The sequence below is a fragment of the Elephas maximus genome, chromosome 10 (genome assembly GCF_024166365.1).
Source record: "Elephas maximus indicus isolate mEleMax1 chromosome 10, mEleMax1 primary haplotype, whole genome shotgun sequence".
NCBI classification, from domain to species: Eukaryota; Metazoa; Chordata; class Mammalia; order Proboscidea; family Elephantidae; genus Elephas; species Elephas maximus.
In genome coordinates, this window is record NC_064828.1 from 80,204,633 (window position 1) to 80,220,281 (window position 15,649).

The 15,649-nt window shown below is 37.4% G+C and overlaps 1 protein-coding gene across 7 annotated transcripts in view; it reads left to right on the forward strand.

Moving 5' to 3' along the window:
- Positions 1 to 15,649, forward strand: part of RAD51B (RAD51 paralog B) — an 834,574-nt gene that overhangs the window by 19,013 nt on the left and 799,912 nt on the right. For all 7 annotated transcript variants that reach the window (XR_007518880.1, XM_049897892.1, XM_049897893.1 and 4 more), the window contains one exon: positions 582 to 698. Coding sequence is in view for 6 of the 7 variants with exons in the window: in XM_049897892.1 (XP_049753849.1) it covers positions 582 to 698 (117 nt within the window). In the remaining variant the exon portion in view is untranslated. The remainder of the gene's footprint in view (positions 1 to 581; positions 699 to 15,649) is intronic.

The window sequence follows — 15,649 nt, forward strand, 5'->3', positions numbered from 1 at the left end:
AGAAACATTTACGTTTCCCCTGCCTGTATAATAGCTATTTCAGATTTTAACTCAGACATCCCACTGTTCTATGAGGTCTTCCTGGATCGCACAGTCCTGATCAGGTGTACAGTCTCTATGCCTCCATTTTCCGTACCACAATGTTGTTTATTAACCGAATTGTAATTGCCTGGTTTTTAGTCCTAAGCCCTGGTGGCGCAGTGGTTAAGAGCTCAGCTGCTAACGAAAAGGTCAGCAGTTTGAATCTACCAACCGCTCCTTGGAAACCCTGTGGGGCAGTTCTACTGTGTCGTATAGGGTCGCTATAAATTGGAATCGACTGGATGGCAACAGATTGAGTTTTTTTTGTTTCGGTTGGCTATAAGAACTGTGAGGACAGGGGCTCTATCTGTTATATTGTGTCCTCATAATCTAGCATAGTCCTTAGCACATAGTAAATATTTGTTGAACAAATAAATAATGCTGTAGAAGAAGAAAAGATGGACTGGGATTACAGCTGCTAAAGTTTAGAGATTTGGAGTTGCTTTATGTTTTTGAATAGTTTTGGAGATTGAAAAGAACATAATCTTCTTCTTGTTCAGGCTTTTAGGATGAAGACCCAAAGGTCTGCTGATCTCTCACCAGCATTCTTATCTACTACCCTTTCGGCTTTGGATGAAGCTCTGCATGGTGGTGTGGCTTGTGGATCCCTCACAGAGGTAAAGGAGAAACTTTCCACATCTTCTCCCACTGACCTATAATCTTTAGAGCCAAGGGAAAAGTTTTACTAAAACACTTAAATTATTTCATGAACATTAATCTGAATTAAGTTATAACTTCCTGAAAACCGTGTTTGTTTTTTTCCTTCATCTCCATTCGATACCTTGTACGGCTCACGAAAAGGAGGCATTCAAAGAAATCCTTATTGGCCGATTGAAATCTGTTTAGGTTACTGTTTTTCTTTAAATTAACTTAATATTAATATTATGAAATAAAATTATGAAATAATTTGGGGGAATTAAAAAAGGGTCACTACTTTGTAAATTAGGAAGAAAAATTTGAAATTTTACTAACATTTGGGCAACTTATAGTATTAAAGTGGTCTATTTTTATTTCCTGTTACTGATAAAATTTGGTTCTGAGAAGTGATAGATTGTTGTATTAGTTATGTATTCTTGTATAACAAATTATCCTCAAATTAAGTTGCTTAACACAATGGTGAACATTTATTATTCCTCATTTTCTGTGGGTCAGGAATTTGGGTGGGCTTAGTAAGGCAATGTTGTGTAATGATGTCAGGGCTGCAGTCATCTGAAGGCCTTGGTAGGGCTGAAGGATTTGTTCCAAGCGAGCTTACTCACATGACTGGCAAGTAGGTGCTGGCTGTTGGTAGGAGGCCTCAGTTCTTCTGCACATGGGCTGTCCACAGGCTGCTTGAGCCTCCTCATAACATGGTGGCTGACTTCCCACAGGGAAAGTGATCCGAAAGAAGGCAGAACAGAATTGATGAAGCTTTGGAAGTTATACGCTATCATTTCTGTCACATTTTCTTCATTTGAAGTGAGTCATTAAGTTCAGCTTAGATTCAGGGGAAGGGAAATTAGGCTCTACCTTTTGAAGGAAGAAGTGTCAAAGGATTTGAGGATATCTTAAAACTGCATTGGTGTGTTCACTAGTCCTAATGTGGTAACTTGATAGACTATGTTTCCCAGTACACTCCCGAGGAACTTCTTGTCTGAAGGTCCTGGGGTCACAGATACTTTAAACACATTTTTGAACAAAAGCAGACTCTTCATACATTCTGACAGTTATAATTTAACTGTAGACTTTTTCCTTCAAGATGGAAGTCCTGATTTTATACGTACATACACACACCACACACACACACACATTTAGATACTATACCTTATTTTATGCCCAGCCTTCCAAGAAATAGTTAAAGATACATAAATGTGCTATGTGTACCTGTTGCCATAGAGATGATTCCAACTCATAGTGACCCTATAGGACAGAGTAGAACTGCCCCAAAGGGTTTCCAAGGAGCAGCTGGTAGATTCGAACTGCTGACCTTTTGGTTAGCAACTGGGCTCTTAACCACTGTGCCACCAGGGCTCCGTGCTATGTGTAGTAGATGCTTATTAGATGTTAAATGACTGAATGAGTGTGAATGGAAAGATATCTCAAATTAGTATTAATAAGAAAAAGAATTAAACCTACTGTTTTAGAATACTGCCACCAGATGGTGCTAGAATCAATCTTTTACATAATCTTTTTGAGCTCTAGTTGGACCTTTGCTCCAATATTATCAGGGTTTTCATGGCTGTGATCTCTCGGAAACAGATTACCAGGCCTTTATTCTGAGGAGCCTCTGCGTGGGTTAGAACTGCCAACCTTTTGATAAACAGCTGAGTGATTAACCTTTTGTATAACCCTGGGGCTCCTGCTGAAATACTGGATCATTAGTATTTTAAACTTATTTAAACTGCAAAAAGTTGAACATTAACCAACAACTACTTTCTATTTTTGAAGTTTCAGAATAATTTCCTGTACTTTTTCACTTAGCTTTTATTAATTCTTTTTGAATCCAAGCGGTAGTTACAGGCCTTTCAGGTGTTTGTTCATGATCTATCTGGCTGACTTGGAATATGCTACGTACCCAGACTGCTTTTTAGTGGCCAGTTCTTGACTTCTCTACTTTCTGCTTCAGCTACAGGTAGTCTCTTCAGTCTTTTTTTTAGCTGAGCGCAGGGAGCATTTCAGTTTACATTTTATTAAAAAACAAAATTTTAATATATATTTTATATGTACAAGATTAATATATCCTCTATATGTAAGTTATGAACTTTTGTGAACCTATGACCCAACACAAGAACTAGAAAAATACTAAAACCGTTGAAACTGTCTGGAGGTGCTACCTTTTGCTGGGAGGTAACCTATTTTTTTTTTCCTATAATGCTGCTATGAACATTCATGTTTTTGTGTGGACATATGTTTCCATTCCTCTTGGGTAGAGTCCCAGTAGTGGAATGGCTGGATCATATGATAGGTATGTGTTTAACTTTTCAAGAAACTGCCAGATTATTTTCCAAAGTGACTGTATCATTTTACATCCCACCAGCAATGCATGATGGTTCCGGTTTCTCCATATCCTCACCAATACTTGGTAGTGTCCACTGTTGATTTTAGCTATTCTAGTGGACAATGTAGTGAAATTTATTGTGGCTTTAATTTCCATTTCTCTAATGGAGCCATGGAAACCCTGGTGGTATAGAGGTTAAGTACTACAGCTGCTAACCAAAAGGTTGACAGTTCACCACCAGGCACTCTTTGGAAACTCTATGGGGCAGTTCTACTCTGTCCTATAGAGTCGCTATGAGTCGGAATCGACTTGGTGCCAGTGGTTTTGGTTTTGTTTTTGGTTTTAATGGAGTCTTGGTTGCACAGTAGTTAAGTGTTCAGCTGTTAACCAACAGGTTGGCAGTTTAAATCCACCAGCTGCTCCTTGGAAACCCATGGGACAGCTCTACTGTGTCCTATAGGGTCTCTATGAGTTGGAATCGACTTGATGGCAATGAGTTTGGTTTTAATGAGTAATCAGGACTTTGGTAGTTTGGTGAGAGAATTCTCACCTTACCTGCCAGTAGAGTTGTATAGACAGCACTTAGTTCTCTCAGCAATGATGTTTAACAATACACATGGGGTATTGCCAACCACGGAGGCTCACCTGAGCATTTGTGTCCAGGGTTTTATTCAGGATTCAGGGTCAGTCATGCAGTCATGGCTGACCACCTGTGTGGCTGACCTTTGTCTCTAGCTTCTCTAGTAGTGAAGCTATACCACATGCCCCAGGATCCCCACCCAAGACCATTGTTATACTATCTGGGATGGCCCAAGGCTTCTAGGTAAACAAAGACACTTTTGTCAGGCAGGATATTTCAAGACTTTAGAGGTTACCTCCCGGAAGCCAGTCAAGGGCCAAACCTTTTTTTGAAATGTACAGGGTATGGACAGCCTAGAACTGCTGAGTTAATATTTTACTGCACAATATCTTAATCCCCATCCTGAAGAGTAAAAGAACCTAAGAATGTTTGAACTCTGATCATCCCTTCCTCACTTACATATTATTTTCCAGTATCTCACCTTTCTTTTAAAACCTCAATAATTTGACTTTATTATTATTTTAAGTTCACTTTTTTAGTCTTCTTATGATTTTTTTCTACTTTTTGATTAAAGAACGTAAGCAAAACAAAACACAGAAAACATAGATATAAATATTCCTTAGTTATTACCAAGAAACTACTGATGATATAAGTTTTGTTCTAATATGTTTACCCCATCTTTTAAGAAGGCAGTTAATTTTCTCACTTCACATCAACCCTCAGTTCTATCAACCCCAGTTTCCTCAAAGGAGAACTAAAACAACGACAACAACAATACATATACAACTATTTAACACACACTGGTAGAGTCTAAGTTCATAATGTCAGTAGATAGATAATGCTTTCAATGATAAAGGGCATCAGTGAAGAGGACAGCAGCTATGGAAAATTATAGACTTTATGCTACAGACATTTGGTATATATGGTTTTATTTAATTTTAGTTAAATTTTATTAAATGTTTATTTTAGTTAAAAGAATTGTATCTATTTTTTAAAAAGAATAAAACATTTTGAATAATATTTAAACAAAGCTTTTTGACTTAAAAAGGAAAACCATATTTCTTTATAATTTAAATAATACATTTTTATTGTGGAAAAATTACAAATATATGGATTTATTAAATGATAAAAATAAATATCACTGAGAGTAAAAACAGTATTTTGGAATATGTCTTTTTTTAATTCTTTCTGTGTGTATGATTACACACTTATGAATATATATTAACTTTTTTTTCCCAAAAATCTGCTCATATTGTTTTGACTAAGCATTGATGAGAACCAGATTCTCTACTTACAACCTCACTTCTTTTATGATTGGAAGAATTTCCCAAAAATAAGCTTCTAGCTCCATCCATTTCAAACCTTGTTTCTTTACCACTAGCCTTGTACTTCTCGTGCCAGATACCATATGACTCTTTCCTACCTCTATATGAGTCTCTGGCCCATACCTTTGTGTTGTAATACTAGGTACCTAGCTCCATAGGCTGTAGGGGCATTCCTATAAGCCATTTTTACACTGCAATAGCTAGCAATATGCGGAACTGACTCTGTATAAATATATTCTGCTAAACTCAAACTGTGTGTGTACCCAGATTTTTTTGGGTAAAACTCAATTTTTTTTTTTTTTTTAAGTTGGATTCCAAAAACATGCAGACAGCTACTCCAGTGCTATCTGATATTAGGGGAAGTAAGATGGCGGGGAGTCTGAGTGGAAAGAGATAGTGGTCTTAACCATGTGCAGTTAAAATGCTTTTCTTTTTTGCAAATTTTACAAACATGACCATATTAACATATTGCTAGGGCCTTTCCCAGGACCTTGGAAGAGGCCTATGCAAGTAATGGGCCCTGAAGCTTAACCTTCATTAACTTTAAAGAAAATCCACCTTTGTTCTCCCCCTTTGCCTAGTTGTGTCCTTATTTTTCAAGTCTTAGCTTAGTTTTGATATTTTCTGAGAAGCCTTTCTTTCCCCTATTTCTAGGTTTTCCTGGTCTAAACCCTGGTGGCGTAATGATTAAGTGCAACAGCTGCTACCCAAAGGGTTGGCAGTTTGAATCCACCAGGCGCTCCTTGGAAACTCTATGGGGCAGTTCTACTCTGTCCTATAGGGTTGCTATGAGTCGGAATTGACTCGACAGCACTGGGGGTTTTTTAGAACCATCTACCTTTCCTGTGTAGTACTTTGTCAATGTTACAGTTTTACCGTTTGTGTGATTATTTCATATATGTTCTCTGCACTGGAGAGTAAGCTTTAAAAATATTAACTCATTGAATGAATATATTGATGTACCCTCCCTTATTCCTGTCTTGTTCCCCAAGTTAACCATTCCTTCAGCATTCCTCATTTCAGGACATAACAGCATCATTCTTCCAGCTGCATAGTCTAAAAAGCTGGGAGTCATCCATGAGTTTTTCTTTTTGCTCAAACTTCATATTGAATCCATCAGCAAATCCCATCCCCTTTTCCTTTGTAATATGTTATGAGTTGGATTCCCGCTCAAGAGCGAGTTGAATTCCCATTCCATGGTTTGTACGTAAAGGGTTTCAGAGCCTTGGTTTCATTCCCCACAATGTGTCAGCACTCTCCCCATTTCTGCCCTGGATTCCCTGTTTTTTTTCGCCCCGATTTTCTAACCCTCCCTGCCTTCTCATCTTTGGACAAATATTGCCCTTTTGATCTTGTGTAATGGATTGTTCTAACGAGCATGTTTAGGGTGTTATTGTTTATTTTATGGGCTTACCTATTATTTGGCTGGAAGGTAGTCTCCGAGAATGGCTTCAGTTCCAGGCCAGAAAGGCGTCTTAGGGCCATGGTCTCCAGGGTTCCTCTAGTCTCTGTCAGACCAGTAAGTTTGGTCTTTTTTGTGAGTTTAGTTTTTTATTCTACAATTTTCTTTTGCTCTGTCTAGGACCCTCTATTGTGATCCCAGTCAAAGTGGTCATCACCTGGAGTTTTGTAGTAAAGGAGCTTTAGAATACTCCCTGCTTCTATCTTTGTTCCTAAAGTCTGTTTTCCACACAGGTGCAGAGTGATCCTTTTAAAATATAAGTTAGATCATGGCGCTCCTCTGCGCAAAACTCTTAGAGGGCTTCTTATCTCAGTCAGAGTAAAAGCCAAAGTCTTTCCTATATCCTACAGGCCCGTACATGCTTTGGTTACTGCTGCCTTTCTTAAACTCTCCCCTTTCATCTTGGAGGAAGCCAAGCTTTAGGAACTTTTAATGTTATTGCTATTCTAGGGTACATTATTTTTTGAGTATTTTCATTTGTATGCCATTTATTTTTTTAATTATAAAAATAGTTTATTTACTGATTTTGATTTTTCTACTTATATGATTTTTTAAAATTAATGAACACCAGGAATTCTTTTATTTTGGGGGTCTTAAAAAAAATTTTTTTTTTTCTTATATGTTTTAAAAGCTATGTATCACTAATATATATATATCTAAGAGTAGTAGCTCTGGTGGCTGGTATGAGCTCGGCTCCCAACCAGAAGTTTACCAGTTCAAATCTACCAGCTGCTCCTTGGAAACTCTATGGGGCAGTTCTCCTCTGTCCTATAGGGTTTCTTTGAGTTGGAATCTACTCAATAGGAACGAGTTTGGTTTAGGTTTTGGTCTAAGAGCAAGAACGCATGCTCTGCTAAAATAAAAGTAAGGAGATTTACTGAAGGTTCAAAACAGTTCGAACCGGGGACGCGCCGGACCTCACAAAGTGAAACCAAAAGCTCCAAAGTGGTGGAGTTACATGGGCATATTTATGAGGTAAAATCAGGAAACAGGAGGTGGGACAACTAGAAGCAGGAGCTTTACAGGGATGATTGCAAACACATAGCTGGGCTATTTGGATTGGCTGGCTTCCTAAATTACAGAAATATGTGACTAAGGCAGGGTTCGCAGGGTGATCACAAGGTGATTATAAGAAATTCTTTCTGAGAACATTCTGTTAAAAATAGCTTGTTTTGGGTAAAACATTTCCTGAGGGCTGCTAGCTTGTTTTGGATAAAATATTTCCTGAGGACTGCTTAGAGGACTTCTGATAAGGGTCTTGAATCAAGACCCTCCCTTAGGAACATTCTTTCCATATCTTTAACCACAGAGAAAACCATTTCCTTTGTTTTGTACTTAAATCTGTCTGAAAGTTAATGGTTGCGTTTGTTATGTACTTGAGTCTGTCTAAAAGTTCGCAGGGGAAATAAGCAAAAGCTAAGATATAGTCAGGGTTCAGGCCTGGGCCAGTCATTCTGATACCAGTCAAGTGCCTCGGTTTTGGAGCTCTCACACATATGTATCTATCCATCTATCTGCCTGTCTACCTATCTATTTTTTAATCTTTTTTTTTTGGTTATATATTTGTTATATATATTTTTTGTTCTGTATTGCAGTGTAACAAATTCTCAACACATTGTGGTAGGCAAAATTTCTAAAATAGCCCCCCAGAGATGTCCTGCCCTAATCTTTGGAACCTGTGAATATGATATTAGTCCTATGATTATGATATGTTATATGGCTTTTTTAAAAAGAATTTTGTAGTAAAATATATATAATAAAGTATTTGCCATTTTAACCATTTTTAAGTGTACAATTCAGTGACGTTAATTACATTCGCCATGGCACAGTTGACTTTAAGATAGAAAGATTATTCTGGTGGGCCTGATCTAATCACCCAAACTAAAAACCAAACCCATTGCCATTGAGTTAATTCCAACTCATAGCGACTCTACAGGACAGAGTAGAACTGCCCCATAGAGTTTCTAAGGAGCAGCTAGTGAATTCGAAATGCTGATCTTTTGGTTAGCAGCTGAGCTCTTAACCACTGTGCCACCAGGGCCATGAGCCCGTAAAAATAAAGTGCTTTTTTTGACTAAGAAGAGGAGTGAGCCAGAGAGATTCGAAACATGAAAAGGACTTGAGGTTCTGTGTTGGTTTGAAGATGGAGGGGGCTGTGTGGTAAGGAACTTAGGTGGCTCTAGGAGCAGGAAGTGGCCCCCAGCTGACAGCCAACAAGGAAACAGGGACCTAGACCTGTATTCTGCAGGGAACCTGAATGAACTTGGAAGTGGACTCTTCCCCCTAGTTTCCAGATAAGAGCTCAGCCCAGCTGATCCTTTTGATTTTGGCCTTGTGAAACCCTGAAGAGAGAGCCCAGCCAAAGCCATCTGAATGCCTGAACTGTGAAGTAATAAATAAGTGTTATTTTAAGCTGTGAAGTTTGTGATAATTTGTTACCCAGTAATAGAAAATTAATAGAGACATCAATGAAGGTGTCCAGGTAATTCCTTTGACCTTTGCATGACCTTTGTTTCTGGTTAAGAGGTCAAACCTAGAATCCCAGATATCAAATAGACGTTAGATCTGGTGGGAGAGCTGGTGGGGCAACTGGTTGAGTAAACTTAGACTAGGTCTGGAGATGATTGAGGGAGTGAGAATAAATCTGGAAACATTCTGCTGTCATTTTTATAGTTGTCCTTTCTTGACTCTAACTTCAAGATTCCTTAATTTATTTACCATCAGTTTTGATTTATGTGAATGTTACTGAATCTGCATATATTTACATATCCAGTTACAGCTCCAAGATTAAAAGTCGAACTAGAAAGTGCTACTCATGCCAAAAGCAGAAGCAGAGAGGAGAAATCAAAGAAATACCAACTCTGCTGAATCACCAAAGACAGTGAACTACAGAGCTTTGTCCTTTCCTCTAAGAACATCAGATTCCTTACGTATAGAATACATAAGCAGATAATCCTGTACCTATTATAACTAGATATTTATCATAAAGATAATGTTGGAAGTTGAAATTTTAAAAGTTTACATGGAGATCATGGTAGTCTTCTCATGTAAGATAATAAAAATCAGTGTTTCCAAACTCTTCATTCTTACCCCCCCTAAGGAGGCTTTTTGAAGCCCTGGTGGTGCAGTGGTTAAGAGCTATGGCTGCTAACCAAAAGGTTAGTAGTTTGAATCTACCAGCTGTGCCTTGGAAACCCTATAGGGCAGTTGTCCCCTATCCTATAGGGTCACTATGAGTCAGAATTAACTCTGTGGCAATGGGTTTGATTTGGTTAAGGAGACTTTTAGAGTTTTTTTTTAGACAATTTTTTAAATCATCCCCCATCCCATGAAATTTTAATACCACAGATATGCTCTATATCTCTTTGTGTACTTTATGTATATCTGTGCTTTATACATAAAAAGAGTAAAGTTACCTCTGCCCAAGAACCAGTTTTCACCTGGAGTTAATATCATCCCTGCTGAGAATGTATGATGTAGATTCTACTGTGACTAGGTAAAATTTAAGTTGTGTTTAAAGGGATCTTCAAAGAAGGTACTTTTCATTTTGTAATCTAGAGATTACAGGACTAGGGAACTGGTCCAAATCCAGGTCATCAAAAGACATTTAATATCTGCGTATCTTTGTCCAAGAGGGTTGTTGTTGGTGTGCTGCCGAGTGGATTTGGACTCATAACCGTGTATGACAGAGTAGAACTGCCCCAAAGTACCACTGCTTTATTCTGCCTTATTGGCCTCCCTTCTCTCTCTCCCTCCCCTTCCCATTTACTTCAAAACAGCAGCTGTCAATATGATATAAGATGGAGTGGTAGAGAAAATCCGAGATATAAAACCTTCCACATGTTGATGCAAAGTAATTTAAGATCAAGGTTTCTTTCTTTCACAAGGCCAAGTGCAAGCTGGCCTTTCTGAGATTGTTTTGTTTTTTGGTTTTAGGATTTAGGGACCTATTTTAAAAATGAATTCCTTGAATGTGAAAGGCCTAATCATATTTCTATGTGATTGTAGAAAAATGAGGACACACAGATTCTGAGAGATTATTAAAAAAAATGAAGTTTCCACACGCTCTCTTGTCTCAGATCAGAGCCAGGCAGTCCCTACATTTTTTCTGCAAAGTCTTGGTTTGGCCGATTGCCCCATCCTGTTGCCCTTGTCTTCAATGTGGGGAGAGTTAACTTGTTAAGATTTTGGGTTCTAATATATCTGGGTTTCACATTCATCTCAACCACTTCATCTCATTTGAGATTAAAATGAGTCGGCTTCATTTTTACTTTAGTATATAGCTAGACCTTCTTTTCTTAGGAATAATTCTCTTTCCTCTTCAAACCAATTATTAATATTTGCTTCTTTGTTGGTAGTGAGTGATCTTTACTGCTGGTCATTTTCTTCCAGTTCTTTTACACTTCTCAGGCAGGATTGTTGAAATTTAGGCTCTATCTATATGAAGATAATTGTATTTTGTTCTTTGCTTCTGTGTAAATGTTGTATTCACTCTTAAGTTTCCAAGAAGCAAATAACTTAGACTATTCTGGCTTGTCTCTTTCTAACCGCCACTGGAGTTGAAGTTGGGAACCGAATCACAACTTGAAATTTTGTGGTTTGGGTGCTAGAATTCAGAGCTAAACTATATGAAGCTAAAAATTATGAATGTTGAAATGTTTTAAACCACAAAGTAAACCTGAAAAATAACGAAATTTAACTCCGGGCAGTTAATAAAAATTGCATATACTTTAATTTTTTTGAGGCTAGGAAGAGAAGAAAAAATATATGAAGAGGATCTGAGGTTTCTAAAGAATTAGAAAAATAGTTATTACACTTTATAGTAAAGGTTATTATGTCAAATATTTTATTTCTAATCCAAACTCAAAAAAAGACAAACCCCAAAATCTCTTAACATTATTTACATGATACTCTATTTTCACCAAGGCTCTGTTGAGTTAGTACATAGGAAAAATGCCAGTTGTTTGTTTAATTTTTCAGATATTTTTTACATGCTTTATTTAAAAATGGAATAGTAAGATAACACCTTACATTGTCATGATACTTGATAATTTACTGAATATTGTAATATATAATTAAATTAAATTATTGATTTTATTATTAAAATATTACTAATTTAAATACAAACGAATTAAAATTCATATATTATTCTAATTAAAATGATGGCTTTTTCACCTTACCACTAAAATTCATGAAGCATTAAGTGATTTTAACTCATTAAGCCTTAGAACATATCTAAAACCTTGAATGTAGATATCAGGTGTAGAAGGGCAGGCCTCGGTTCCGCCATTAGTTAGCACTTCGAAGTATAACCATTACTTCATTTTCAACATCGAGTTTCAATTTCCACTGACAGAAGTTTCCCTTGTTCTGGTATCTGGTGGCTCATTTGATCCATATTGTCTTTAATATTGATAAAAGGTCCATGGTAAGTGTTGGGAGCTCTTTAAACCAGTAATTTCCAGAGCAGGATACACAATATGTTTCATTAGGTTGTGGGAAGAAAATATTAGACGTTTTATTGGTATTTCAATCTAAAAAATGAAATTATCCTTTATGAATATTTAATATATGCATTGACACTGACACCTTCATCTGGCCTGTGTAATCAGACTGTCATGTATCAGGTGTAGTTCATGAAGGAAGAGCACAGAGGGTTGACAGAGGCACCTTGCCTGTGCTTTTATTTTCAGCATATTGGGATGAATTATAGTTTTACAAGTACCTTGCTAAGTGGATTTATGGATTTAGTTAAGCCAAATATCACAAAACAGACAAATGGCTTAAAAAATTCTTTAAAAAAATTAATTTTTCTAAAAAATACTCTTACAGAGAAAATTTAGATTGAAGACAATAATAATGTGAGCAGAAGTGAACCACTCACGTGTAAAAGTCAGCTGATGATCCTCCTACTCCTAGTCAAGTAAAAGCAGTGACAATCTAGTCTCATTTCATAAGACACCCCCAAAATTTGAAAGTATGAAGAGAACGATATGATATATAGGATTATATCCATTATTGTTAACAACAACAAAACTCTTCCTGATACTTTGTCCTTTGAAATATTGGCTAGGGATAGTAGGAAGTCATTGTGATTAAGAAATACACAGAATAGGAAGACAAACTTCCATGATTTTTTCAGTGACATTACAGTAATCTCTTATATAATTCAACCTTGCAGATGATTTGAAGCATCAAGAATTAAAACAAATTATTCAATGTGGGACATTGCTGTGTAATTAAAGTACAGATGTTTTTTAATTTGGCCCAGATTATTGTATTACCTGGATTCTGTTCTAATAATGAAGTACATGAAGAAGTAAAGTTTTTTGTGCCAATAAGGGGAAGACATATCAGGGAAGATATAGTCCCCCAAATAAATGATTTTTATTGTCAAAGATGTGTGTGTCCTATGAAAAGTTTCTTTTCTGCATACTTAGAAAATTGAGTAACAATGTTTTCTGTACTGTTGGAAAAATCTTCCAAATAAAAAATTTCAGTTGTTTTTTTGGGGGGGTGGGGAATTTACTTAAAACAACACGCATTTTATTCTGTTACAGTTCTGGAGGTCTTAAGTCTGAAATCATTGCTCTCACTAAACATCTTAAAAAGTTTTTATGAAAGTAAAAAGTTTTTTTGTACCATTAGTAAATAATATTTGAAAGTATTTTAAATGTTTGTAATCTTTTTTAAATTTCCATTTGACTTATGTTTTGTGTTATATATAATACATTAGTAGAATAGTTTATCTATATAATAAATATGCATATATTGGAAAGGAGCCCTGAGGGAACATAGTAAACATTTTTTGTTGTACTTGAGATGAAGGTTTACAGAGCAAATTGGTTTCTCATTAAACAATTAATATACATATTGTTTTGTGACATTGGTTGCCAGCCCCACGACATGTCAACACTCTTGCCTTCTTGACCTTGGGCTCCCCATTACCAGCTTTTCTGTCCCCTCTTACCTTCTCGTCCTTGCCCCTGGACTAGTGTGCCCATTTCATCTTGTTTTGTTTTATGGGCCTGTCTGTCAGTTTGTTGTACTGTGGCGGCTTGTGTGTTGCTGTGATGCTGGAAGCAATCCCACCGGCATTCAGATACCAGCAGGGTCACCCATGGAGGACAGGTTTCAGCTGAGCATCCAGACTAAGACAGACTGGGAAGAAGGACCCAGCAATCTACTTCTGAAAAGCATTAGCCAGTGAAAACCTTATGAAAAGCAGCGGAACATTGTCTGATATAGTGCTGGAAGATGAGTCCCCCAGGTTGGAAGGCACTCAAAAGATGACTGGGGAAGAGCTGCCTCCTCAAAGTAGAGTTGACCTTAATGACGTGGATGGAGTAAAGCTTTCGGGGCCTTCATTTGCTGATGTGGCACGACTCAAAATGAGAAGAAACAGCTGTAAACATCCATTAATAATCGGAACCTGGAATGTATGAAGTATGAATCTAGGAAAATTGGAAGTTGTCAAAAATGAAATGGAACTCATAAACATCGATATCCTAGGCATTAGTGAGCTGAAATGGACTGGAATTGGCCATTTTGAATCAGACAATCATATAGTCTACTATGCTGGGAATGACAACTCAAAGAGGAATGGTATTACATTCATCGTGAAAAAGAACGTTTCAAGATCTATCCTGAAGTACAACGCTGTCAGTGATAGGATAATATCCATGCAGCTACAAGGAAGACCAGTTAATACCACTATTATTCAAATTTATGCATCAACCGCTGGAGCCAAGGATGAAGAAATAGAAGATTTTTATCAGCTGCTGCAGTCTGAAATTGATGGAACATGCAATCAAGATGCATTGATAATTACTGGCAATTGGAATGCAAAAGTTGGAAACAAAGAAGAAAGATCAGTAGTTGGAAAATATGGCCTTGGGGATAGAAACAATGCTGGAGATCGAATGATAGAATTTTGCAAGACCAATGACTTCTTCATTGCACAGACCTTCTTTCACCAACATAAACGGTGACTATACATGTGGACCTCGCCAGATGGAACACACAGAAATCAAATTGACTACATCTGTGGAAAGAGACGATGGAACAGCTCAATATCACCAGTCAGAATAAGGCCAGGGGCTGACTGTGGAACAGACCATCGATTGCTCATATGCAAGTTCAAGTTGAAACTGAAGAAAATCAGACCAAGTCCACGAGAGCCAAGATACGACCTTAAGTATATCCCACCTGAATTTAGAGACCATCCGAAGAATAGATTTGATGCATTGAACACTAGTGACCTGAAGACCAGACGAGTTGTGGAATGACATCAAGGACATCATCCATGAAGAAAGCAAGAGGTCACTGAAAAGACAGACCGAGGTAGATGTCAGAGGAGACTCGGAAACTTGCTCTTGAGCATCGAGCAGCTAAAGCAAAAGGAAGAATTGATGAAGTAAAAGAACTGAACAGAAGATTTCAAAGGGCCTCTTGAGAAGACAAAATGAAGTATTATAATGACATGCGCAAAGAGCTGGAGATGGAAAACCAAAAGGGAAGAACATGCTCGGCGTTTCTCAAGCTGAAAGAACTGAAGAAAAAATTCAAGCCTCGAGTTGCAATAGTGAAGGATTCCATGGGGAAAATATTAAATGATGCAGGAAGCATCAAACGAAGATGGAAGGAATACACAGTCATTATACCAAAAAGAATTAGTTCATATTCAACCATTTCAAGAGGTGGCATATGATCAGGAACCGATGGTACTGAAGGAAGAAGTCCAAGCTGCTCTGAAGGCATTGGCGAAAAACAAGGCTCCAGGAATTGATGGAATATCAATTGAGATGTTTCATCAAACAGATGCAGTGCTGGAGGTGCTCACTCGTCTATGCCAAGAAATTTGGAAGACAGCTTCCTGGCCAACTGATTGGAAGAGATCCACATTAATGCCTGTTCCCAAGAAAGGTGATCCAACCGAATGTGGAAATTATAGAACAATATTATTAATATCACACACAAGCAAAGTTTTGCTGAAGATCATTCAGAAACGGCTGCAGCAGTATATCGACAGGGAACTGCCAGAAATTCAGGCTGGTTTCAGAAGAGGACATGGAACCAGGGATATCATTGCTGATGTCAGATGGATCCTGGCTAAAAGCAGAGAATACCAGAAGGATGTTTACCTGTCTTTTATTGACTACGCAAAGGCATTTGACTGTGTGGATCATAACAAACTATGGATAACACTGCGAAGAATGGGAGTT